Raw genomic sequence first — 25939 nt, 5'->3', positions numbered from 1 at the left:
CTTGTGTGTGCACGAACTTAAAGCATAAATAATAGTAATGTATAAAAATCTTGTAAACATGACAGCAGCATTAAGTATAGCCATGTTTAAATGCGCGTACACATCATGTATCCATGATGCACGCAGTACTAAACTTATTCCACTAGAATGTACAAAGTTCGCATGTGTTTGTGCTGCTATCTTAGCATAGCCTGTGTGCATGAACTTAAAGTACAAAGAATAGCGATGTTTAAAAATCTTGTGAACATGGCAGCGGTAAGAATAGCAAGGTTTAAAAGCGTGTACACACCACCTTAAGATAATGCATGCAACTTCTACAAGAGCGTGTGACTTTCGCTTGTATCTGCTGCTATCTTAACATAACCTATGTACACGAACGTAAAGCATAAAGAATACTTATGTGTAAAAAATCTTGTGAACATAGCAGAGTGTAGACATTGATCTTTTCATGCTGACGCAGCATACCACGTGACCGTGACGTTTTCAAATTGCCGCTACCACATAGAGTGCAGCACGGTGCTCTCTTGATTAAAGGTGGCTGCTATCAAAAAGCACCACATTTCAAAGATATAGAGGGCAGCATGGTGTTCTGTTGATTAAAGATGGCGGATGACAGCTGTCAGAAAAGCACGTGGATTTGTTTACCGATTCAAATCTCGCGCTAGTGAGGTTAAGTTGGTAGCACTAAGGTTTAGGCCCGTTAAGATGGCAGCACTGCGGATGGCAGGTGACGAATTTGCAGCTACTGCAATAAAGAGGGCAGCACGGTGCTCTGTAGTTTAAAGATGGCGGATGACAGCTGTCAAAAAAGCACGTGGCTGTCAAAAAACACGTGGCTTTGTTTATCTCGCGCTAGTTAGGTTAAGTTGGTACTACTGAGGTTTAGGCCTGTCAAGATGGCAGTACTGAGGTTAGCGATGCGTTGTTGTCTGTCAAAAAGCACGTGGCTGTCAAAATACACGTGGATTTGTTTACCAATTCAAATCTCGCGCTAGTTAGGTTAAGTTGGTACTACTGAGGTTTAGGCCCGTCAAGATGGCAGTACTGAGGTTAGCGATGCGTTGTTGTCGATGATAGCTGTCAAAAAACACGTGGCTTTGTTTACAAATTCAAATTTCCCGCGGGTGGTGGAGGAGACCTCTGGGAGGCAAGCGCATGGGTTTGTTTCCAAACAGGAGCATAAAGAATTTTTCAAATTGCCGCCACTACATTTCAAAGGTATCTAGCTAAAGAGTGCAGCACTGAGGTTTGCGATGCAAGATGGCGGATGACAGCTGTGACATACCACATTTCAAAGGTAAGTAGCTAAAGAGGGCAGCACGGTGCTCTCTGGATTAAAGATGGCGGATGACAGCTGTCAAAAAAGCACGTGGCTTTGTTTCCAAACAAGAGCATAAAGAATTTCTCAAATTACCGCCACTACATTTCAAAGGTATCTAGCTAAAGAGTGCAGCACTGAGGTTTGCGATGCAAGATGGCGGATGACAGCTGTGACGTACCACATTTCAAAGGTAAGTAGCTAAAGAGGGCAGCACTGTGCTCTCTGGATTAAAGATGGCGGATGACAGCTGTCAAAAAAGCACGTGGCTTTGTTTCCAAACAAGAGCATAAAGAATTTTCCAAATCGCCACCACTACATTTCAAAGGTATCTAGCTAAAGAGTGCAGCACTGAGGTTTCGGATGCAAGATGGCGGATGACAGCTGTGACGTACCACATTTCAAAGGTAAGTAGCTAAAGAGGGCAGCACTGTGCTCTATGGATTAAAGATGGCGGATGACAGCTGCACGTGGATTTGTTTATCTCACGCTAGTGAGGTTAAGTTGGTAGCACTAAGGTTTAGGCCCGCCAAGATGGCAGCACTGCGGATGACAGGTGACGAATTTGCAGCTACTGCGATAAAGAGGGCAGCACGGTGCTCTGTAGTTTAAAGATGGCGGATGACAGCTGTCAAAAAAGCACGTGGCTTTGTTTACCACGCGCTAGTTAGGTTAAGTTGGTACTACTGAGGTTTAGGCCTGTCAAGATTGCAGTACTGAGGTTAGCGATGCGTTGTTGTCTGTCAAAAAGCACGTGGCTGTCAAAAACACGTGGATTTGTTTACCTCGCGCTAGTTAATTTAAGTTGGTACTACTGAGGTTTAGGCCCGTCAAGATGGCAGTACTGAGGTTAGCGGTGCGTTGTTGTCGATGATAGCTGTCAAAAGGCACGTGGCTTTGTTTACAAATTCAAATTTCCCGCGGGTGGTGGAGGAGACCTCTGGGAGGCCTCTGGCGGTGGTGGTGGTGGTGGTGGAGGAGGCCTCTGGCTGTGGTGGTGTTGGAGGAGGCATCTGGGAGCCGGTGGGGGTGGTGGCCGCAGAACCCGCCTATTATACTACTGTCGTGCAGGGTTTCCTTTGCGAAAATGGTGTTCCAATAGTCCTGAATTACTGAACTCCATCCCAGAAGGCTTACGAGAAACTAAGCACTCATTAACCGACAACGTTAGTGACATGGTAAAGACCCTCTCTACAACTGCCATTCACTAAGATACAGCTTTGGACTGACTCGACAATTGTACTAGCATGGTTAAATGCGTGCCCCACTAAATGGAAGACGTTCGTAGCAAATAGGGTTGCAGAAATTCAAGAAATTGATTCCTCGAATCACTGGTCTCATGTTAAATCACAGGATAACCCAGCAGATCTCGTCTCGCGAGGCATTGAATCAACAGACATGAAGAACAATATGCTGTGGTGGCACGGTCCAGCCTGGCTATGCTTAGATCCCTCAGCTTGGCCGAAACGAGAAACTATCTCCGACCCTAACAAGATACCAGACAAAAGAATATTAACTTCACTTGTTATTGTGCAACATAACGACTCATTTCTAAACACATTCTCTTCGTTAAACCGACTACTCAGGACGATTAGGTATTGCCTCAGATTTGCTTCAAACTGCAGGAGAAACCCTGATGATCGCGACATGTCCCCATTAAGGCCTCAAGAAATAAGTAATGCCCTCAATGTATGTATCAAGATTGTTCAAGCAATATCCTATTATGAAGAAATTCGTTGCCTCGAGCAAGGAAAGAACATTCACTCAGCTAGCAAAATTAGGAATTTAAGCCCGACTCTGGACCAACATGGCTATCTTCGTGTTGGTGGAAGACTGTACAATGCATCATCCATCTCTTACGAAGCTAAACATCAACTTATATTACCTCCCAAGCATCACCTCACGAAACGTATTATTTTAAGCGAACATCAAAGATTACTCCACGCTGGACCCCAACTCCTAATATCATCATTACGTGAGAGATATTGGATTCCAAGAATTCAACAAGTCGTTAAAGGGTGCATTCATTCATGCTTGCCATGCTACAAATTAAAATTAACAACAAATCAACAGAAGATGGAAAATCTTCCCAAAGAAAGAATCACCCCTGCAAGACCATTCCTGAACGTGGGAGTAGACTATGCTAGTCCATTTTTTATAAGAATTGGAACACTGCGAAGCAAACGAACGGGCAAGGCCTACGTCACCATCTTCACTTGCCTTGCCACAAGAGCTGTACATTTGGAAGTTGTCTCAGACCTTACAACGGATGCATTCATGGCCGCACTGCGACATTTCACGTCACGCAGAGGATGTCCATCAAATATCTATAGCGACAATGGCACTAACTTCATCGGTGCTGCAAAGGAGCTGAAAGAACTGCAAGAATTTCTCCAAGATTCTGATCAAAACAGAAATATTGTCGAAGCTGCAACTACAAAGGGGATCGCCTGGCATTTCATCCCTCCATCAGCACCGCATTTCGGCGGAGTTTGGGAGTCCATGGTGAAATCTTTCAAGTACTATCTGCGAAGAACTATGGGTAGCACGGTGCTTACCTTTGAAGAATTAACTACCCTTTCTTCCCAAATAGAGTCCTGCCTGAATTCTCGTCCTCTAACAAGACTCGGCGATGATCCTACAGACTTATCTTGTTTAACCCCATCTCATTTCCTAATTGGGGAACAAATTACTGCACTTCCTGATCATGACCTTGTTCACTGTTCCATAAACAGACTTTACAGATGCCAACCTCTTCAAAAGATGACCCAGGACTTCTGGAAACAATGGCACAGGGAATATCTTAACACTCTGCAGCAGCGCCACAAGTGGACTGAGAAACATCCTAATCTTCGAATTGGAGATCTTGTGTTCATCAAAGATGACAACCTACCACCTCTGCAATGGTGAATGAGCGTAATAGAGTCGGTTCATCCTGGTGAAGGCAACCTCGTACGGGTCGCCACTGTGAGAACAAACTCCGGTATCATAAAACGACCCATCAAGAAGTTGTGTGTTTTGCCTGAGAATGAGAAAGAATACTAAAAGTTTCGAGTTACACAGTGATGTGATTTATACCTTTATGAACTCCCTGACTATCTGTGTTATGTGTTTATTCCTGGCCTTTTGGTGGCCGGTATGTTTGGGAAATGTTTACCTTTTCTTGTAAATATGTGTGTTGGAACATATATCAAACTGTTGAATGTTAATAAATATGGTGTTCGAAGATACATTCCCAATAATAATAATAATAATAATAATAATAATAATAATAATAATAATAATAATAATAATAATAATAATAATAATAATAATAATAATAATAATAATAATAATAATAATAATAATAATAATAATAATAATAATAATAATAATAATAATAATAATAATAATAATAATAATAATAATAATAATAATAATAATAATAATAATAATAATAATAATAATAATAATAATAATAATAATAATAATAATAATAATAATAATAATAATAATAATAATAATAATAATAATAATAATAATAATAATAATAATAATATTAATAATAATAATAATAATAATAATAATAATAATAATAATAATAATAATAATAATAATAATGTAATCGATTAATCAAACCGATCAAAATTATAGTGTGGTGGAGGAAAAATAACTGTTTCTCGAGGCACAAAACCTGTGTATTGCATTATTATTTGAATGTAATCAATTAATCAAACCGATTAATCAAACCAATTAAAACTGTAGTGTGGCGGAGGAAAAATAACTGATTCTCATGGCATAAAACCTGTGTATTGCATTATTATTTGCCATTTATCTTAGCTACTGTTTGATTGACAGGTCATTAAAGTAAGGTGATGTTCATATCTTTTGTTTAGAAAGTTAAACGCAATAATACCTCCTTAACTGCTTTCTTCTCAGACAAGGTATATGATGATGGCTTTTGCAAACTATTGGAAAGGAAATACCGGACAAGCTATTGTAGTATATTTCCAGACCTTTATAAAACATGGTCAGGTGGCGGTAGGTGTGGGAATGGTACAAGGGACTGTCATTAAGGAATTTCCAGGTATTGTGTAAATGGACAGATACCAATTGCTAGAAAGACACAATAGAAAAAGTGACAACTTAAACATCAGACAGTATATTCACATTCAGTGTTAGTGAATTCCAGTTACAAGTATGGCTTTTGAACTGATGGTAGGGAAAACTTGGTGAAAGTTTTTGGTTTAAACCAGTCGGTGGTATGGTAACAGTCAGAAACAGTGTATTTTTTTTTAAGAGATGCAGAAAATAATTCAGTTATACTGAATGTACAAGTAATCTTCAGAATCATCTTAAACATATTAATCCTTTCCAGAGTGTTTCTGCACCTATCAATGTTGCCAATAGTTCATCATTTCAGTCAACATTGGACCCCCTAATAGTGAAGCCTGTGTCCTCTAATAAAGAAACTGAAATTACTAATAACCTAGTGAAGTGGATTATGCAGGATAGTATGCCGGTCAACATTGCCTCTGATCATGGTCTTGAAGAGGTTTTACTAGAAGATCACAATTCTTAAATTGTCATCTTCCCTCTAGAGACACAGTCACAAAAGATTTTTTTAACAAGTTGTATGGGACAGAAAGATCAAAATGATTAGATGACCTGAACCAAGTAGAATTTGTTAGTCTCGTGGGGGACTTTTGGTTGCTCTTCCACACCTCACCGTAACTACTTGGGGGTTACAGCTTACTGGATAGATTCTCACTGGGATTATTATAATTAAATATTACAAGTTAAACATGTTACAGGAAACCACAGAGCCGTTAAGTGAACAGAAGAGATTGAAGATTTAGTTTGTGAATGGGGGCTGGAAGATAAATTTGTCACTGCTTGCATTGAAAATGCAAGAAATATCGTTCTAGGAGTTGAAAGACCAATGTACGACAATTTTCACTATGCAGCCGACACACTCCAATTAAGTTTAAGTAAAGCTATCAAGGATGTTGCTATCGAAACCTTATTTACAAAATGCAGCGAAATAGTGTGATATTTTAAACACAGCTCATGTATAGAAAATCAGATGGATAAAATCTTAAAGAACAAGGCCTTGATGCATGTAAATTAGAACAGGACATAGTTACTCTATGGAATAGCACATACTTCATGTTCGAAAATCTTATGAAAACTAAAAGGGGTATTATAGATGTCATATCGACCCACTCTTACAATATCAGACCTCTTAACATCAAGTGAATAGATAATAGATAATAGAAAGAAAATGATTGTGTCCCTTAATCCATATTTAGAAATATCAGACCTCCATGGTATTAGCAAATATGTGACAGGTAGTGCTGTATTGTCTGCAGTAACACACTTGAAATTATCTTTACATTGCTCCGATGTAGATTCAGGCTACATAGCTAGTTTTAAAAGGAATCATCATCATAAATGTCCCACTCCAGTTGCCCAAGTGTGGTTAACAAGCCTCCTCCACTCCTTTCTCTCCTTCCACTTTTCCTGCTCCATTACTTCCGCCACATCCAATCCAGGTTCTCTAATGTCCTTCCAGATCTGATCCATCCACCTTCTTCTCGGTCTTCCAACTGGTCTCTTTCCCTTAACTTCTCTTACCAATTTCCTTCTTGCTACCCGTTCCTTTCCCATTCTTTTTACATGTCCGAACGATCCCAGTCTTGCTTTCTGTATGTTCTGTACTAACGGTTCTATATTTAGCTCTTCTCGGATTTTAATATTTTGAATTCTATCTCTTCTTGTCTTTTTAACTGATGTCATAATCTATAAGTTTCATGTCCGTATTGATTTTTGATATTCACAAATATGAAGTTTTGAAGCTTCCACCTAATTTTACAGTGGCGGTTTCTTTTTTTCTTTTTTTCTTTTGCTAGCAGCTTTACATCGCACCAATACAGATAGGTCTTATTGCGACGATGGGATAGGAAAGGCCTAGGAGTTGGAACGAAGCGGCCCTGGCCTTAATTAAGGTACAGCTCCAGCATTTACCTGGTGTGAAATTGGGAAACCAAGGAATACCATCTTCAGGGCTGCCGACAGTGGGATTCGAACCCACTATTTCCCGGTTGCAAGCTCACAACCGCATGCACCTAACCGCATGGCCAACTCGTCCGGTAGTACTGCTTTCGATCTTGTGAAGGTCTTCTTCAGCTGACTAACATACCATGTAATTAAAACATCACTGATGCAATAAGAATGTCACATAGTATAGGTAAAACTTTGTCAATTTGCAAATATTCTTCATCCTAGTTTAAGCAGTTATCTACGCTGAATGATATGAGAGTTAAAACTTAACATTACTGCTATGTACATCGATGATATATGCTTAAAATACAATGTTCTTAAATTATAAATGTTCACTATTCCACATTATAACTTATAGCTAGATTGAATAAAATAGTTTGAGGCACAACTAAGTTCATATGGTGTATAGTACTTAGGTAACTATGTTATATCATGTGATCAGCCGTGCTTGTCTACTGATGGTATAATGGTGTAAGTTTCTTGAAGTAATGAAAACACTTATGCTGAAGTCAAGGTTGTTGTCTGGTATTTGATGATGTGGAACTTCATCGATCTATATTCGAATGCTTGCAGTTCATGTTAAAACATTATTATTTTACCATAAAACTTAGTAGAATTTGTGTAAAATTGTGGATAGGTCGTTAATCTTTTGATGTGCTTCCCTTGAACTTTATGTTATCTAATTTGTAAAAATATCATTATGTGTTGCTTGATTTTGGCATATCACATGTTATATGATTAGTGTGAAAGCTCATTCTTCACTTTGTGTTGTTGGGCGTATTTAGTATTGCTGTTATCAATCAATCAATCAATCAATACTGATCTGCATTTAGGGCAGTCGCACAGGTGGCAGATGCCCTATCTGTTGTTTTCCTAGCCTTTTCCTAAATGATTTCAAAGAAATTGGAAATTTATTGAACATCTCCCTTGGCAAGTTATTCCAATCCCTAACTCCCCTTCCTATAAATTAATATTTGCCCCAGTTTGTCCTCTTGAATTCCAACTTTATCTTCATATTGTGATCTTTCCTACTTTTATAAACGCCATTCAAACTTATTCGTCTACTAATGTCATTCCACGCCATCTCTCCGCTGACAGCTCGGAACATACCACTTAGTCGAGCAGCTCTTCTTCTTTCTCCCAATTCTCCCCAGCCCAAACTTTGCAAAATTTTTGCAATGTTACTCTTTTGTCGAAAATCACCCAGAACAAATCAAGCTGCTTTTCTTTGGATTTTTTCCAGTTCTTGAATCAGGTAATCCTGGTGAGGGTCCCATACACTGGAACCATACTCTAGTTGGGGTCTTACCAGAGACTTATATGCCCTCTCCTTTACATCCTTACTACAACCCCTAAACACCCTCATAACCATGTACAGAGATCTGTACCCTTTATTTACAATCCATTTATGTGATTACCCCAATGAAGATCTTTCCTTACCGGGTGAGTTGGCCGTGCGCGCAGAGGCGCGCGGCTGTGAGCTTGCATCCGGGAGATAGTAGGTTCGAATCCCACTATCGGCAGCCCTGAAGATGGTTTTCCGTGGTTTCCCATTTTCACACCTTAATTAAGGCCACGGCCGCTTCCTTCCAACTCCTAGGCCTTTCCTATCCCATCGTCGTCATAAGACCTATCTGTGTCGGTGCGACGTAAAGCCCCTAGCAAGAAAGATCTTTCCTTATATTAACACCTAGATACTTACAATGATCCCCAAAAGGAACTTTCACTCCATCAACGCAGTAATTAAAACTCGGAGGACTTTTCCTATTTGTGAAACTCATAACCTGACTTTTAACCCCATTTATCAACATACCATTGCCTGCTGTCCATCTCACAACATTATCAAGGTCACGTTGCAGTTGCTCACAATCTTGTAACTTATTTATTACTCTATAGAGAATAACATCATCCGCAAAAAGCCTTACCTCCGATTCCACTTCCTCACTCACATCATTTATATATATATAAGAAAACATAAAGGTCCGATCATACTGCCTTGGGGATTTCTCCTCTTAATTATTACAGGGTCAGATAAAGCTTCCCCTACTCTAATTCTCTGAGATCTATTTTCTAGAAATATAGCACTCTTGGTGTGTGCTACTCGGAAGCACACACGAAACAGTGCATGACGTAAACTCTGTCCTCTACAGTAGGTGAGCCTCACAAGAAGTCGCGGCAGCTTGTAGGTACAGCATGAGTAACAGTTACTACACTCTAAGCTACAAACATTAGTTGAAACTGATGCAAGTTCATTTTCCCATTCATGAACCAATATTTGAGATTTATGTTCTAGCATGGCTCCACAAATATATTCATGCTGACACTTCCACTGGAAAGAACATAATTATATTTGTATTAATTAGGGAATTCTAATTCAGGAATTTAAAAGACAACATTTTTAACATAGTGCCTGATATAACTAAGCTTACTTTTGTCAGTTAAACATTTAAATATGCATCGACATGATTTTAACAGCATTTACAATTTTAAAATTAACCAATTTAAAATCCTTTTATAAAACTGTTAGCTTACCTGGCTTACAGAGGGGTGAATGCAGCAGCAAATGTGGTCATATCTTCAGTGTCACTCTCATCACTGCCACTACCATCACTAATACCACTCCTGTCAGTTTCATTACTGTTTATAATCAGATTGTCTATAATGTCCTCCATAATGCCAACATTTTCCCAGTAGAAAGATTCTATTTCAGTGACCTTATGTCAAAATACAGCCCAGTCATTCAGAGTCATGCTTTGTATACCTTTCTGGACCAGCTCCTGCAGTCTTTTCAATGACATATCACCATTGGTGTTTGTAACCTCTTTTGTTACACACAAACACAATTGAACAAAATGATAATAATAATAATTAAGGCAGACTAAAAATGTTTAGACACAATCAAAAATATTGAAAACAAACACACGTTTTGCACAATAAAACAACAAACAGTAACAATCAGGTTGAGCGACATGACGACTAAGGAAAGGAGGTGGAAAGCAGCTAGGACCATACTTAGGTGGTGAAAGGTATTGGCAGTGCTGATGAAGCGAAATCAATGGTGATTCAAATTAAATACAGTTTACTTAATAATTTTGATGGAAATGACAAAATTTGCAAAGGTGACCAAAATAATATTACACTATGAAATCACAAAATAATAATAACAATGATAATGAAAAATTACACAAAATGTACAAATTTCAGTGATGCTGATTTACATTACTTTAGGAAAGAACATCACACTGAATGTTCAAGTTTCATGGTGCAAAATTTAAGTAACATTACATTGCAAAGAAAGAAAACACACACACACAAGGAAGGGAAAACTCAACATTTAAAATATATCTTAGTACAGAGCTCTTTTAGGAGGCAGCCACATCAAAAAACGCTTCTGAAAAAAGGTGCTTGATCTAAATGAGAATATCCTAAGATGAAGTGGATCTACGAGAGACAGCCCCAAGGGGGGAAATTTACGATTTACATTTAAAGCTAAAAAAGGAATTGAACATTTTACATTTTAACACAATTTAAGAACACTAAAGAAAAAGGTAACTGCCTCTTAACATGATATGACTTGCCGCAAGCACTAAGTCATTTTAAGTTAAATTTGGCAACTGAGAGTAAAGCGGGTAAGCTCCGGCGTTAAAGAGAAATTAAACTGAACACTACATTTGAAGATTATTACCAGAAAAATGAAAAAGCCAAGTGCTTACCTTACAGGGGGGTCAAGAGACCCGTCACCTGGAGAAGGCAACCCCTCCCTTTGGTGGTCAAACAATCAAGACGGCTTGGATGCGCTCGGCTCTCACGAAGAGTGCCACTGCCGGAAATGGTGAAATCGTGAAACAACCAATGAGTGCCCCACATATCTCGAGTTTGCTAATAGCAAGTAGTTTTATTATGGCCAACGACGGCCCAGAAAAATAATGCTTACAAAATACCTCGTGTAGCATCGAGAAATTTCCAAACTGATGCAAACTGATGCAACCAGAAATTCGTCGAAGCATCCTACCCAAACTGGCACGTGTGCAACCATATGACCCACAAGATTTTCATCTTACCTTTAATGTTTCTAAGAAGAATTTCTCACAATAATTACATAATTTTGAAGTAGTGTCACAACCAAATAATTCTAGATATCTTTACACACAGAAAGTATATTTTAAAAAACAATAAATAAACATACGAACATACAAAATTTCCCACGGATTTTTCAAGTTCAAATAAATATTTTACAATCACTACATCCTCCCTGCCCTAAAAATCATGCTCGATTAAAAAAAAAAAAAAAAAGGTTTTATTACACTTTATTTAGCAGTCCATTTTCTGCATTAGGTTTAAAAAAATTAAAATGTCATTTTTGAGTCTACTGAAAAAAAAAAAGAAATGCAACACTGAAAAAGATAATAATGAATTTTAAAAAAATTAAATTTTCACTTTTATGTCCCCTGAAAATAAAATACAACATTGTGGAAAACAAAAATAAAAGTGTCTTCTGCATTGGATTTTCATTCGTACTTTATTTACACACTAGGACCACTAGTTATTTCTGACCATGTGACTGACGACTCGGCCGATGTTGCCAGCCTCCACATTAATTCAGTGCAAACTGTGTTCACAAACAAGTAGTTACGTGGTTCATCCATACTTTGAACCAACAAAATGGCAAAATAGGGCACAGTCTAGCACGACTGGCGTTATTAGGACATTTCGCTACTGGGTAGTGGTGTCGGTTGACATGTCCAAAACATATGATGATGTGCCCCACCAATAGGCACGTCAGGTATTGTCAGGTAAATATGCATCAGTGTTATCTGGATATTTGGTATGGGATGGTGGTCACCAAAATGTAGAAGATGCCCCACAACTAGGCACGTCCGGTTGTCAGGCAGGGAACGGTTGTCGTCACCTGGACATCTGGCAACTGGGTTGCGGAGTAGAATGGCGGAGCCCAAGACATCAAGTACCTCTCCCATAGGCACGACAGGAAAAAACGGGGATTGCAGCCCCCTCTGGCCACTGCAGCATAAATTTACACACAGCAGACAGGGATTTCCAAAAGCTACATCCACCCTGGGGGACAAAAGCCTTGAGGCACCTAACTGGTGTCTCCACAACCTCCATTGGGAGATTCTACCCACACACACACTTGGGACTACCTTAGCCTCACCCCTGAGGCAAGCACTATAAATAATTTCAAATAAGAAAATGGTGAAAAACCAAGGAAAATTATACTGGAGTTTACCCTTATTCCAGAATTTTTAAATTTTTTTTTTACCACAGTCCCTAGTTATGAATATCTTAACTCTACCCAAAAGAAATACTACATTATACCTAACATGATTATAAATGACCATTCTCATTACAACTAAGGCAACACTTAGTTAAATTATTAACTATAAAACCCAGATGATGGCTGGCCAGCCCATTAACTAAAATTTTGCTTACAATTAATTCCTTATAACTACCTAAATGCCCTAAATAGTTTCTAATGTATCATCTCATAACTAGGGGATTTTTACTTGAGACTAATGAACACAACTGATCCTCTTTCTTTCAGGATCACTGACTAACAATGACACAGGGGTTAAAAATTTCAAAATCATGCAGGGACCTCAAAATCTGGGGGATAACTTAGACTATTAATCACATGGTCCGCAGCATTACTAATGGGATGAGTCTTTACATAGACCTGGTCACCCACAGACAGATTGTGCGGTCTTTAATCGTGATTTTAGTTACGTTGAACTTTAGCATAATAAAGCTTCAAATTTTTATGCGCACAGCACCAAGCAGCACAGATCGTTTCTGGATTAGCGACATCAGGCAGAAGATCATTAATGGACCACATATTAGAAAGTGGAGAATTAGGGGCGAACGTGAGCTTCAACGAAGCAGGAGTTTGCTTTTCACTTTCATGAATGGCAGTGTTGAAAGCAAATGATAGCCAATTAAGTGATGGAGTGGTCAAAAGTATGGTAGGCAATAAGAGCAGATCATAGATTCCGATTGACTCTTTCAGCATAATAATAAGAGGTAGTAGTTACATGAGAAACAGATAGGTCAAAACAGAAATTACAGAATTGCACAGATGTAAAAGCTCTAGCATTATCACTAACCAAAAAATTACAAGGTCCAAATGAAGCAACGATCTGTTTCAAGCAAGAAATAGTATTACTAGCATTGGCCATACAAATTGGGAACAGCCTCGTAAAACGCGTGAAAGCATCAACACACACACGTACGAAACAATGGCCGGTCCGTGATCTTGGCAAAAGACCAATGAAATCTATAAACAGTCTCTCCATCAAGTGAGAAGCTTGCTCAAATGACAACAGACCTAGGTGGGTATTAGGAGCAAGTTTACTAATATTACAGGTTTTACAAGATTTGACCATGGTGCAGATTTCACCATCCGTGGATTTCCAAATGAAATGTTTGAGAATTTTCTCTCTAGTTTTGAACACACCAAGGTGTCCACCAGCAGGGGATGCATGGAAATATTTGAAAAGAGCAGGAACTAAATTAGCCGGAACAACAATTTTGGGGTCTCTGCAGCCATGAGCAAGACAACACAGAACACCATTCTTAATGACATATGGTTTGACATGTTCACCATAATCCTGTCAATAATAGCCTTCAATTCAGGATCATCTTCCTGATGATTAGAAATGTCTTTGAAAAGGAAAGAGGAATTGGTCAAAACTACATTAACAAAGGCCGAAACTTGTTCAGGAGAGGGATCTGCAGGCTCTGACTGAGGATCAGAACTGCCAGGATAGAACATCCTACTAAGACTGTCAGCAACAACATTTTGAGTTCCACGAATGTGACGAGCTTCAAATTGAAAAGCCGAAGTATGCACTGCCCAGTGCACAAGACGACCAGTTCTTCTTGGCTTGGACAGTACCCAACTCAACACCTGATTATCTGTTTCAAGATCGAAAGGTAGATGTTCAAGATATATTCTAAATTTTTCCAAAGATAAAGCAACAGCTAAGGCTTCTAACTCATAGACTGAATAGTTGCATTCAGCAGGATTTAGACTACAGGAAGCATGGACGATGTCCATCTTCAAATTCCTGAAGGAGCACACCAGATATACCTGTAGATGAGGCATCGGTTTGAAGAATGAAATGTTTAGAAAAATCTGGCATCGCGAGCACAGGAGCATTACATGAGGTAGATTTCAAGTCATAGAAAGCTCCAAGTTGAGCATCGCCCCACTCAAATTTAGCATTTTTTCTCCTCAAGGCATTTAATGGGGCTGCTCTTTCAGCGATTTGGGGATGAATTTATGGAAGAAATTAACCATGCCAACGAAACTAGCTACAGCCTTGACATCTTTAGGGATTGGAAAATTTTGAATAGCTGCAGTACGAGATTGGTAAATAGAGTCACCTTTCTCTGACACAATATGCCTTAAGAAGGACATCTGGGGCTGTACAAAAATAACTTTGCTAGCCTTAAGGGTTAGTCCTTCTTTACAGAGTCTTTCAAGGACTTCATTGAGAAGAACAAGGTGCTCTTCAAAGGTTTCACTGAAATTAATCAAATTGTCCAAATAATTATAGACAAATTTGAATTTAATGTCTGACAAACCATTATCTAGCAGCCGAGTTAGGACCGCAGCACCTGTGGCCAATACAAACGGCACTCTTTCAAATTCATAGAGGTTCCAATCAGTAGCAAAAGCAGTGAGCTGCTTGGATTCCTCAGCAAGAGGTATCTGATAATACATCTGATTCAAATCGAAAGTGGTAAAAATTTTGGCATTAGCAAACCAAGAGAAACAAGTGTGTAAGTCCCAAAGAGGAACAGATTGAAGCACAACTCTCTTATTCAACATCTGATGATTGATAACAGGCCTAAAGACACCCTGAGGTTTAGGGACGAGAAATATGGGAGAAGAGTAAGCAGATTTAGAGGGACGTATTACACCATCAGCAAGCATTTTGTCGATGATAGCCTTAAGGGCTTTCATCTTGGAAGGCGACAACCAGTACGGAGGAGAACGAACAGGTACATTATCAGTCACTTCAATTTTATACTCCAAAACATTGGTTATACCTAACTTATCTGTAAACACATCAGAAAATTTATCACAAAGATTCCTAAGTTGGTTGGCCTGATCATCATGCAAATGATTAAAGTCAAATTCTTTGGGTTCACCAGTGTTCTCAAAGACAGCATTAACATGATAAGGAAGAATAGGGGAACGATTACACAATGTAAAGATCCTAACAGAAAATTTAAACTGGAACTCATTGTACTGAAGGTCCAATACCATACCAGTTTTGGCAATAAAATTTGCACCCAAAATGAAAGGACAAGATAAATCTTTCGCCACTAACACGGGCATTTTCCACGTAAAATTACGAATTCTAATTTTGACTTTCAGACATCCAATCACATTCAAGGAATCAGAATTAGCCGTATGGCAGGTTAAAGACACAGGTTTTAAGGAAGGGAACTTACAAACAGATTTCATGGAGTTATACCAGTTTTCACTCATCAAGGTGAGGCTACTTCCAGAATCAACTAAAACACAGGCGAGTTCATTGTTCACCTCTAAGCATATGTAAGGTAATTTTCAAGGAGGAATAGCAGAAATATCACAAGATTGTGAGAAATTAACCCTAGGGTCAGACTGAGGCTTACCAACAACTACAGGATTGGGTAAGTCATCATATAACTGACAGCTATAACAGATAAAACATGAAGCTACACTATGAGTTTTGGCACAAGAATTGGTGGTTAGTCATCTGGAATTGCCATTACCAGAACGCCCAGACCTGGAAGAATTGCGAGGACACTGTCTATAAAAATGTCTACTTGACCCACAGTATCTGCAAGAATAAGTGGAGGCGAAACTCTACCTACATTAGGATTTGAAATGCCTAAGGCCCCAGTCTTAGGCCAATTCCTCTGGATATTTTCAAGTTGACCACCCACGGTAGGTTTTGAATTGCCTAAGGGCCCAGTCTTAGGACAATTCTGCTGGAAATGATCAATGGAGCCACAACAATAGCATGCACGCTAATTACATGGCTTGGAAGAAGTAGAAACAGTACTAGTCACCTGAGAAGATATTCTTATAGGAGGAGGAGCTAACGCAATGTGTAGCTGGTCGGCATACCTAATGCCTTCGGCAGAAACAGTGATAGCTTCCAACTGAGTGAACATAGCTGGTCACAGTGACAGAGCAAGATACGACTGATAATTAGGTGCAAGACCCTCAACAATGCTAGCAACCATTTGAGATTCAGAATAGTTGAGCATAAAAAATCCTAGCATTGAACTTAATGTCCTGAATATATTCAGACAATGTTTCATTCAAATGCTGCACACAGAAATAATACCATCACCTGGAGAAGGCAACCTCTCCCTTTGGTGGTCAAACAATCAAGACGGCCTGGATGCGCTCAGCTCTCGCCAAGAGTGTCGCTATGATATACTAACAATTTGTTGGTTATTTTGATCCACCTTTTCAATACAAATTACAGTTTGTGTTGCTAAGTTGTAATGTTACAACAGTAATTTACCGGGACATGTTTCGCTTTTATTCATAAGCATCATCAGCCTATACTATTGCCTCAAGGTTTGTCATTTTTGGGTTGTTGTTGTTACAAATTTCATTACATTGAATGTAAATCTGATTTCAGTGATAACAATATTTAAAACAAGAATAATATACACATTAAAAATTATGACAATATGATTTGAAATGTTGAAATGGATTAACTCTTAATTCTAAAACACATTGACGTCCAAAACACAGTTTTTAATTTGGCTAAAAATTGTTTGCAATGTTAAAATAAAATTTATTCAACTATAATTTGGCATTAAAATTTGAGTCATAAATATAAATATTGGATATTAATATATAGGAGCCATAGTTTCTGAAGTGCGTTGGTTTCTAGATTACAGTAACATTTCAGTATTGAGAATTATAGTTAAGAATTGTGCTCTCTAAATAATGTTATTTAAAAAGACTGTAATTTTGCATTATGCGTGATTAGTCATGATGATAATCTAGAATTGAAGTCTTGAGTTCGTTGGAAAACGGCTTCTAGATTTGATGAGGCTTGCTGCTGCAGTTTGGCTATTTGATCAGAGGAAGTATTGACAATTTAATTCTTGTTTGTAGCGACTTACATCAAAACAATCAACTTCCAACGGAGAGTCTGGTCGCTACAAACAAGAATTAAATTGTCAATACTTCCTCTGATCAAATAGCCAAACTGCAGCAGCAAGCCTCATCAAATCTAGAAGCCGTTTTCCAACGAACTCAAGACTTCAATTCTAGATTATCATCATGACTAATCACGCATAATGCAAAATTACAGTCTTTTTAAATAACATTATTTAGAGAGCACAATTCTTAACTATAATTCTCAATACTGAAATGTTACTGTAATCTAGAAACCAACGCACTTCAGAAACTATGGCTCCTATATATTAACATCCAATATTTATATTTATGACTCAAATTTTAATGCCAAATTATAGTTGAATAAATTTTATTTTAACATTGCAAACAATTTTTAGCCAAATTAAAAACTGTGTTTTGGACGTCAATGTGTTTTAGAATTAAGAGTTAATTCATTTCAACATTTCAAATCATATTGTCATAATTTTTAATGTGTATATTATTCTTGTTTTAAATATTGTTATCACTGAAATCAGATTTACATTCAATGTAATGAAATTTGTAACAACAACAACCCAAAAATGACAAACCTTGAGGCAATAGTATAGGCTGATGATGCTTATAAATAAAAGCGAAACATGTCCTGGTAAATTAGTGTTGTAACATTACAACTTAGCAACACAAACTGTAATTTGTATTGAAAAGGTGGATCAAAATAACCAACAAATTGTTAGTATATCATAGCATAGATCAATACGGGTCTAATAATGAGATTAGTTACATGTAAAGAGTGTCGCTGCCGGAAATGGTGAAATCGTGAAACAAATAATATCTTGAGTTTGCCAATAGCAAATAGTCTTATTATGGCCAATGAGGGCCCAGAAAAATAATGCTTACAAAATACCTCACATAACATCGAGAAATTTCCGAACTGATGCAAAATGATGCAACCAGAAATTCGTCGAAGCATCCTACCCAATCTGGCACGTGTGCCACCGTATGTCCCACAAATTTTTCATCTTACCTTTAACGTTCCTAAGAATAATTTTTCACAATAATTAAATAATTTTGAAGTAGTGTCACAACCAAATAATTCTAGATATCTTTATACACAGAAGATATAAAAAAACAAACCAATAAATAAACACATGAATGTACAAAATTCCTCACAGATTTTTCAAGTTCAAATAAATATTTTACAGTCACTACAGTGTTGTGTGATCACACATAATGCTTAACTTGGAACCAGGCAAGCTCGATTGGAAAGTTCACACATATGTGGTGACTATCTGAATACTGTGTTTGTGTCTAGTGAAGAATGTGTCAATACAATAAACCTTTTACTTCGGACTGATTTGATCTACCAGGGAGAAACATGTGTTTCTAATTTTTCTTGTGACAAAGCACACCATGTCTCCTTAAACAGTCCATCATCTCAACCTTCAGCAATCTTCTTGTTGGTGGTTAGACAGCCTGCTTCCCGTAGTATGGAGCATTATCCATAACCACAACACATGGTTTCTGCAGCTTGGCTAAGCTAGGAATAACTTTCTCCTGAACCCATCTCTGAAAATTTTCAGCATTCATCTGACTGTGGTAGTCACCTGAAGCAGTCCCCACCCTATAAATTGACATCCTTCAACAAGGCCATTATCTCCCCTGAGATGTGCGACAATCAACCTGTTGCTAGCATTTACAGTTGTTGTTACACCCACAACTTCTTTGTGTTGCCAGCACTTCCAAAGTGTTAAGTTTCCATCCACCCAAGTTTCATCCAGAAAAACAGTCAGCCTACATTGATCCCATAATTTCCACATTTTCTGTAGGTAGGCACATCCCCAATGTACAATATTTCCCCCCCCCCTCTATTAAGAGCCTCCTTCCCAAAGCGCATCTTTTCCAATGAAACCCCATCACATCTAGAATATGCCTTAATGTCACCACTCCCCACTGAAAGTTAATTCACTTTTTCAAAACAAGCAGTCCAGTCCTACATGTGGACACTAAATTCTGTTGAACATAAAATTCTTCAATAATATTTTATTATACAACGATCAAAATTGTCATCATTTGCATTTTGCACTACAGGCCGTCTTCTCTTCCTCCAGGTGTCGATAATGAGCCCCATCTTCACACAAGTACATTCCTTCCTAATTTGCTGTATCATCTTTACAGAAATGTCACAGTATTTTCCTGCCCTGCTAGGTGAATTGCTTAGAGGGAAGTTAAGATGTTTCTCAGTGGTTCCTTGTCACAGCACTTAATAACTCGACAATTACATTTCTTTCCCCACTATGTATTGTCTTCCCATGAGCCATTTTTGTCGGCATTATGCAGTAATTACTAACTGGATAACTAAAACACAATTGTGCTACCACTTTTAAACTTCACAACCACGTCAATTCGCAAGTCACTGTGGGCGGAACAGATGTTTACCATCAGGCCTTGATACGTGAGATGGGAGCATGCACGACAGCCACGCTTACTCGTCGCATTCTTTTTCCTGCAAACACACAACTTCTTGTCAGACAACCGTAGTAGCACTTTATATGTTCCTAGTCTTCTTCTTCTTTATGATGAGGTCTGCTAGAGACCAAATGTCAATTTTGATTCATCCTTCCTAGTCTGCTATAGAACTTTACATTGTACACAGTGAGAGTCATCGTTAGTTCCATTTTGTAAAAATGGTTTTCATGATGTCTTCCATGGATTCACAGAAGCTGTTATAATAGCAGCTAGGTTGGCCAAAAAGACAAAACAAGTTCCTGGTGGTGAATAAGTGGACAATATAAAACGATGGTCCACCTCCGTAGCGTAACGGTTAGTGTTATTAGCTGCCGTCCTCGGGGGCCCAGGTTCGATTCCCGGTACTGCCAGAAATTTAAGAATGGCAGGAGGGCTGGTATGTGGTTGAAATGGTACATGCAGTTCACCTCCAATCGGAGTGTGCTTGAAAAGAGCTGCACCACCTCAGGATGAGGACACGAGTTTACTACTTTGAGGGGCTGCCTGGCCGAGGCGGTAAAGGCGTGCTTGGTTCGCCCGGAAGGACGTGGGTTCGAATCTCCATCAGGAAGTCGTAAAATTTAAGAAACGAGATCTCCACTTCCGGAGGCACATATGGCCCTGAGGTTCACTCAGCCTACACCAAAAATGAGTACCAGGTTAATTCCTGGGGGCAAAGGCAGCCGGGCGTAGAGCTCATCACTCTACCCCATCACGTGCCGAGGTTAACAATGGTGGAAGCCTTTACCTTCCACTCTTCCAAGGGCCTTCATGGCCTGTACGGAGATGACTTTTTTTTTTATAAAACGATGACTTGATTGTGACATGTGTGAACCGGTCATTGAGATGCCAAGTGATGGTGACATTGTGCAGCGGCTTTTTGGCAGCAGAGAGGGGAGGGGAGTGTTAATGGTAGCGACAGTGAAGGGGAGGATGAAACTACAGTACCATGAAAAAGGTTTCACATGGAACAGTCCTTAATTATCTTAAGGGCTTGTTAGATTATTTACAAGAGGAAGAAGAGAGTTTAGGTTAAATGATCGGTTGGTTTTACCCAGACTCTGTTCTGATATCCATAAGAAAGAGAACACTGCCAAAAAACCAAAAAAGTGTTAATGTACTATTTTGGAAAATTTTAAAAATCTTTGACAGGGACAAAATAAAATTGTTAGTTTAATGTTTTATAGTTGTGATAAAAAGTTCAAAACATCTCATAGTGAATGATTCTGGAGCTGCAGGGAATTTTCATTGATGTAAGTTTAAATAACCTTCATCATATTTATGACTAATTTTGTATGAACTGTCTTTTGATTTATTCATAGGGTGTTTACTACCCACTACCACAGATAATTGCAAGTTGACTTGTGCTTATTTGGTACATGCATTCAATGAAGGTGGCTGAGTATAATCAATGGACTCTCCACGGGGATGAACAGAATGATAATTCTCAATATAACATTGTGTAACGAGAAGGGAGCATCCAAGTATATCAACATACTTTAGCCGTAAAAGTGACGTGTTGTGATGACAAAGGAAAAGTTTCAATTTTAAGTTCTATTAATATTTAATCAATGCTATTATTCCTGTCATTTGTAATTAATATTGACCTCTTACAGTGAATTATTTAAAGATTATCTGTGGTTGATTTCTGTAAATTAATGAATGCCATTGATGGAAAAAAATTTACATTAAAGAAAATATTGAACAGAAACAATTGTTCAAAAAAATAGTGTTGTTTATTCTCCTGTGCATTTTCTATTATTTATTCTACATCAGAACAAGCCATATACAGACAGATAAGAACATTAAAACGAACACATAATGGGACAAACATAATGGCAGGTCAATATGGAAAAGAGGGAACACATTTTGATAGAGAGGTAAAAGTTCACAGTCTGCCAACTTAAGTCCGCTAATAATAGATTATTTTTGAGATTTTGATTCGATACTATGTATAAGATAAAACATTCACTAAAGGAACAATATTACACATGTATTTCAATTAAATAGAAGTACAGCATGATTATACAATAGAAAAATCCATTTAGTATTTGACTACATACTAACAAAGTAACAGACACTACGTAGAATTACACAGACACATTGACTGAGTGAGTCCTCTTAAAACAACAATCACCACCACCACCTGCCAGACTGAGGAATTTATAGTACGTGAACCTTTTTCTGAAACCCAGTTTTACGGGGGTGTAGAGTAAGGAGGGGGCTTTGCCGGTTCCGGTTATACTGCCAACTGAATGGAAATTAAATCTGAATTGAATCGATAATGTGATTGATTGATATGATTTTACTAAACTTTTATTATCTTAAGCTAACAACTGTGTCACACACACACACGTTATATAACATTTCTCAATGCGAATCTTGTTCCTCGCATAAATTCTATAGTTTGGCTTTGCTGTGTAAACAACAACAGTACTAGTATGTAAAGGGTACGCCAGATGTCTCACGAGGATGCATAAGTGATTCACAGTTTGTGTTCCAAAGGTTGCCAATACGAATCTCGAAGATAACCAAGGTCGATCGATTCAGCACTAGGGAGCTCAGGTATCAAGAAAAGGTTGACGTACTATATGTGGCAAGCAGGTGAGTCATGCCTCAGTGTCCATGACCTTGGCAAAAATGTACCCCTGCTACCCTTTCTCACAGGACATACTACTCATTGCTGCACGAGTCTCCACTGCTTTCTATTGCACTATACAAATTGATTAGTCGCAACAAACTACATTTTGTGCATATTTCCCTCTTTCTTAATTCTTATAGAAATTAAAGCAAAGAATTAGCTGATAAGACAACAGGGTTTATGCAAATTCCTTTTTTAAAAATTATTTCCATAATCCCTACTTTCAGGCAGCAAAAATGAAATAAAAATGTAATGGGGAGGGGGGTTGACTGCCCCCACTAATCACCAACACTGATTGGTAAGAGACCAATTAGAGTATGCCTCCAATGTATGGGACTCTCACCAAGATTACTTTATTCAAGAACTGGAGAAGATCCAAAGGAAAGCAGCATGATTAGTACTGGGTGAATTCAGGCAAATGAGTAGTGTTACAAAAATGTTACAGTCTATTGGCTGGGAAGATCTGGAAGTAAGGAGAAGACCTGTCAGTGGTGAGATGGTGTGAAATGACATTACATAGCTTGAGTGGAGTTTTTAAAAGTAGGGAAGATTGTAATATGAAGATAAAGATGGAACTGAAGAGGACTAATTGGTGCAAGTATTCATTCATAGGAAGAGGAATTAGGGTTTGGAATAATTTACCAAGGTAGATATTCTATAAATTTCCAACCACTGGGTGAGTTGGCCATGCAGTTAGGGGTGCACAGCTGTGAGCTTGCATCCGGGAGATAATGGGTTCGAACCCCTTTGTCGGCACCCCTGAAGATGGTTTTCCGTGGTTTCCCATTTTCACACCAAGCAAATGCTGGGGCTGTACCTTAATTAAGGCCATGGCTGCTTCCTTCCCACTTCTAGGCCTTTCCTTTCCCATTGTCACCATAAGACCTATGTGTGTCGGTGTGACGTAAAACAAATAGCAAAAAAAAAAACAAAAAAAATTTTTCCAACTTCTTTGAAAAGAAAAGGCTAGTTTAAACAATTGATAGAGAATCTGCCACCAAGGAGACAGCCCTAAATGTAGATCAGTAGTAAATTCAATGAAATGAATGGAATGCTCTCAGCCTTAGATTGCCCCACAGAGATTCATTTCTCTACCATTTGGTACTGTAAAACAGAATGTCAAAATTGACATTCAGGCAGCCTAGATGGCATCAAATCAAAATGCACTGCATGGTAATGGAGTTGTTGTTATTATTATTATTATTATTATTATTATTATTATTATTATTATTATTAGTATTATTATTATTATTATTATTTTAAGCCCACTAAGGAGTGCTGATGACTAGTTCTTCCTCGATGCTCTTCTTCATTCCCAATACCTTTTGAGCCCTGCTGATTTCTTCTCTCTCTCCTGTAAAATGGGCTTCCGTCCGACTTCTAGGGACTCTAGGTGGTGGGGTCCAAGAATGTACCATAGCACAAAATGTGGAATGATATTCTATATCAGTGTCTGAAATTCCAGCCGAATCCAAGTCCTTCATTAAGCCACAAGCTTCCAGTCTTAAGATCTTCTTGGTAAGCCTGTTGCTGTCCATTCATGGTAGGTGTCCGTAGAACTTAAGCCTCCTATGTCGCATGCTGATATAGGATGATTATTATCGTGATTATTATTATTATTATTATTATTATTATTATTATTATTATTATTATTATTATTACTAACAACAACAACTTTCCTGTGGAACACAGAGGGAAGAAAGTGTGGGGGGTGAATGGCTGGACATAGCATAAGTCAAAGTTTGAGAAAACCATATAAAATTTGATGAATTTATATTTTCATTCTTTCAACAGCATGAACTCTTAAACAGTAATAAAACTGGTGAATAGACAACATGGAAGCAGAGCAGGAAGCTCAGACAACAAGAAGTTGAGCATTAAGTTTCAGAAATTTTACGATATTGTGACTATAAATCACCAAAAGGAGAGCTCGTCAGCTATGAATTGGTTGCGCCAAAGGAGCTTGAAAGCTAAAGATTATTTACAAGAAAGAGCTTGGAGGCTCAGGATAATTAACACTAGATGAGCACAGAAGCTCAGACACCTTACAATTTATAATCAGAGTTTTCAGACTCTTACAAGTCATTACACATGGGGTCAGGCAATCCTGTACAGTTTGACATAGATAAACCTAATATCACTCACTAGAGGAGCTGTAGCTTCTGATACAATTTATAAATCAGGTCTTGTAACCAGGAGTTACATTTTCAAATTATACGTTCTCGAATCCAGGAATACAGTTTATACGACTCTATAAGATGCCCTCTAATGGGCCAGTAGATCATATTAACATGTGGAAAAAGCAACAACATGTAGCTTGAAAAGCAGTATGTACAGTTATTATTTATATGATAAGGGAGTACACAAGAAAAGGAATCTACAGATCAATGGTAAACAAGGGCAGAAGACCCACACTACTCAGCCACAAAAGAGAAGAAAGAACTAAAAGATTAAATCTGTAAAAGGCTGAAAATCAAAAATGAATGGAGACAAAACCCAAGCATTCCAGAAAGAAAATTACATTACCTAACTGGGCATAAGGCCTAGTGAGGCTAATCCATACCACTCAGTGAGAAAAAATTTAAAAATTTAAAGGCCAAAGGGAAGAGGTTCAAATTTAACTTTGAGAGGAAATTTAACAAAGGCACATCACTCATGCTCCCTTACATTTTACAAAATCCCATTAGGACAAATTTATAAGTCCTTAAGACAAAGAATGGAGGCCTACATTAAGATCACAAGAGAAAACCCTACATTTACATTTAAAGAGACCTCAAACTAAAAATTACACATTAAAACGGGTGTATAAATCTTCCCTAAGTACACACGCAGATAGTTCACATTGTTGGTATTCTGCGTACCTCATAGCCGCTTTCCCACACCGTCCGCTACCCCACCTCCAGCATAATCCCCCTTCAGAGGAACTCTTCTTCCGGTAATACTATTTAGACTCGACTGCTGCAATACAAGACATTAATTTCAGAAAAATCCATTATTATTGTTATTATTATTATTATTATTATTATTATTATTATTATTATTATTATTGTTGTTGTTGTTGTTGTTGTTGTTGTAGAGTTGTAGAGTGTCACCCTTGAAATCTCAAGACTGCAGGTAAAACCCAGCAGAGGTAGTTGGAGTTTTGAAGAGTGGAAGGAAAAATCCATTAGTCACTCCATGCTGTACGATGTTGCCATATAAATGATCTTTGGTGACAAATTTTGTGTTTACCTGACAAAATTATTTAAAAACTCTGGATCACCCATTAGAGGTCTAGTTT

At 38.1% G+C, this 25939-nt stretch overlaps 1 protein-coding gene across 2 annotated transcripts in view; it reads left to right on the top strand.

Annotated features, from left to right (window-relative positions):
• The first annotated feature begins 5031 nt into the window (after nucleotides 1-5031).
• Nucleotides 5032-25939, top strand: part of LOC136874376 (transmembrane ascorbate-dependent reductase CYB561) — a 79293-nt gene continuing 58385 nt past the window's right edge. Inside the window, exon 1 of one of the 2 annotated variants that reach the window (XR_010860258.2) lies at nucleotides 5032-5164. Coding sequence is in view for 1 of the 2 variants with exons in the window: in XM_067148015.2 (XP_067004116.2) it covers nucleotides 5351-5384 (34 nt within the window). In the remaining variant the exon portion in view is untranslated. Of the gene's footprint in view, nucleotides 5165-5323; nucleotides 5385-25939 lie in introns of those variants that run through there. The other variant, XM_067148015.2, reaches the window with a different exon arrangement.

This window comes from Anabrus simplex, chromosome 1, assembly GCF_040414725.1.
Source record: "Anabrus simplex isolate iqAnaSimp1 chromosome 1, ASM4041472v1, whole genome shotgun sequence".
Lineage (NCBI taxonomy): Eukaryota > Metazoa > Arthropoda > Insecta > Orthoptera > Tettigoniidae > Anabrus > Anabrus simplex.
Note: the sequence above shows the minus strand (reverse complement) of the source record. Positions and strands in the feature narration are given on the sequence as shown.